Source organism: Asparagus officinalis, chromosome 2 (assembly GCF_001876935.1).
Source record: "Asparagus officinalis chromosome 2, Aspof.V1, whole genome shotgun sequence".
Classification (NCBI taxonomy): Eukaryota; Viridiplantae; Streptophyta; class Magnoliopsida; order Asparagales; family Asparagaceae; genus Asparagus; species Asparagus officinalis.
Window position 1 is genome coordinate 76,831,487 of NC_033795.1, and position 2,642 is coordinate 76,834,128.

The window sequence follows — 2,642 nt, forward strand, 5'->3', positions numbered from 1 at the left end:
ACTTAACTAGATCAGCTCCTAACTAAAAACTCCTAAAGTGAAAAGATCAAAGTTTTACCCGGGTAGTTTAGTCAGGTAAGGATAGTACTAGAGGGAGATCAAAGATCAATTAAGTATCTCATTTCTTACGAAGCGCATTACGCAACCCCTAAACCTTGTCTTAGACACCAACTAATCCAAAAAAACTTGAACCAGTTCACTTAACGATTTCTAGTTCCTTAACAGTATATGTCAATAGTGATTATTAACAATAAATACGTAAACAGTAACTGTAAAACTGTATCAGTAACTGTGAACAGTACATACACTTTTATATTATTTATAAATGGCACTGTAATTTGCTACAGTAACTATCATGAATATTTAATTACTATAGTGACATTAATTAATTATAATTAATTACAACAATTATAATAAAGCAAGAAAACAGTTACAGAAACCGTATTTTTTTCTAGAATGAACAGTAACTGTATTTTTATGAACAAGAAAAATAATTGTCTGATGAACAGTGCTCTATATAAACAGTAAACATATTTTTTAAAATGAACAGTAACCGGACCTGTTTTTTAAATGAACAATAACTGTTTTAATATAAAATGAACAGTAACTAAAACTGTTTTTAAAATGAACAGTAATAGTTTTAACAGATATTGAAATGAGTGAATAGTATCTTCGATGAACAATAAATTTTTTAAAATAATAATTTCAGATTTAAAACAATAGCTATAAACTACTCAATCTTCTAGATTGTTGGAAAAATATCAAATAAAAGTATAGCATGTAAAATAAATCCGAAATAAAATAATAAGAAAGTCTGGTCTGATTGGGAGCAGTCGTGTAAACACTGTCTTAGAAGATTGAGGACCCGCCTATCGTCCTGGTGCAGATGATCCTCTCTCCCCTAGTAGTAAAAACCCCGGAAGCGGTCGTCCTCTGTACTCGGGCGAGAAAATAAAGCTTCAACTCAGACGAAGAACGGTTGCCCAAAAATAACACCAACATATGAACGAAAATAATATGCAGAGGAGAGAAGAGGAAGAAGAGAGGATTGTTTCTGTATTTTTCCGAAAGTGAATAACGAGTGTATATATAGGGTTGAGAAAGCCAATATAATTCCTACAATTAATACGGTAACGTTCGTCATAAATTTTAGTAACGTTTCCCATAATATATAGCTATTACGCATGTTTTAATTGTATTCATAACACTATTACATGTGAGACTATACATAAAGGCAAAATTACCTTTTCTCCGACAAAATATCCAACAACTCCGTCTATGAGCGTGTGTCCAAAACTAGGCCAGTCGTTAAGAAATCCCCAACGGATAAGATGTGGCGGGAACCCCATCCAAATCTCTGAAAACTCCTCTCTCTCTCTCTCTCTCTAATGGCCGCCACCCCCATCTCCCCTCTCCTCTCCTCCTCCACCCCAGAACCCATCTCCTCCCCTCCCCGCCCTTCTTCTTCCTCCTCCTCCTCCTCCTCCGTTTCATTGAACCCAAGGAGAAATTTTCTCAAAGGAGCCGCCTTAACCTCGATATTCTTCAAAGAGAGCTCCTTGGTCTCACTAGCTCGAGAGGTCGATGTCGGCTCCTACTTGCCTCAGAGCCCTTCTGACCCTTCCTTTGTTCTCTTCAAGGCTACTCCTAAAGATACCCCAGCTCTCCGTGCCGGTAATTACGTAATTTCTTTGAAATATTTAGTTATTTTGTTCTTTGGGTGTTCCTAGTGAAGACCCATTTTTTAACTGTATGCTGAGTGTTTGATAAAATGCGGATGAGGAGAGTTTGCTATTGAGAGGGTGTTGCATTTTTCAGTGATCAGTATTGTAGATTTCAAGAGAAGTAAAGGCATTAGGTGAAGACTTGAGCAATTTAGACCTTCCATTTTATCCGCTGGCTTTAGGTATATAAAAGTCTAAGATTGAGCATCTGGGTTTATCACTGAGATCGAGCAAGCGATGAAGGCGATTCTTTGCAGCTATGTTGGATTTTCATCCCTAGATTGTATATTGATGAGTTTGGGAGCAATTTAGTCCTGTATTCATTTTACTCAAATTGGTAACCAGATGGCCACTTTAACAGCAGATGTACAATGCACGTTCGTTAGTGACTTTTGTTATGCTATGTGAAGGGATAATGATTGAGATTTGTCTGACGGTAGTCGACTTGATGTTTGAATTTAAGGGTTTAATGACTTTGGATCTCAAACATGACTAGCTTGAGCCTTTTGCAAAAATATGGACTACGTAGGCATTATTTATGTGGCCATGCTACAGCAAGGAATACTGGCTTTTAGCATTGAATGTCATAATTAACACATACTATGGTGTTTTTTTATGATAAAAGAAAAAAATAATTTAGTAACAGTACAGCTAATAGACCAAAAAAAGGTGTTAAGACTAGTGGTCATTAGTTGATATTGGTGTACATATGGCTTCCTACATGAGCCTCACAAAGTTTTGGATTAAGGGCTTAAAGAGAATTTTCTTACATGATTATCTAGAATCTTTGCAGGAAATACTCATGCATATTAGATATCGTGGCTTGCAGGAAATGTACAGCCCTATGAATTTATTCTCCCACCCACTTGGAAGCAAACAAGAGTTGCCAACATACTTTCTGGAAATTACTGCCAGCCA

The 2,642-nt window shown here is 36.4% G+C and overlaps 1 protein-coding gene across 1 annotated transcript in view; it reads left to right on the plus strand.

Annotated features, from left to right (window-relative positions):
- The window catches only part of LOC109831675 (psbP domain-containing protein 6, chloroplastic), an 11,719-nt gene continuing 10,395 nt past the window's right edge, over positions 1,319 to 2,642 (plus strand). The window contains 2 exon segments of the mRNA XM_020399053.1: positions 1,319 to 1,674; positions 2,554 to 2,641. Of these exon segments, the coding sequence (XP_020254642.1) occupies positions 1,389 to 1,674; positions 2,554 to 2,641 (374 nt within the window). The 5' untranslated portion in view covers positions 1,319 to 1,388.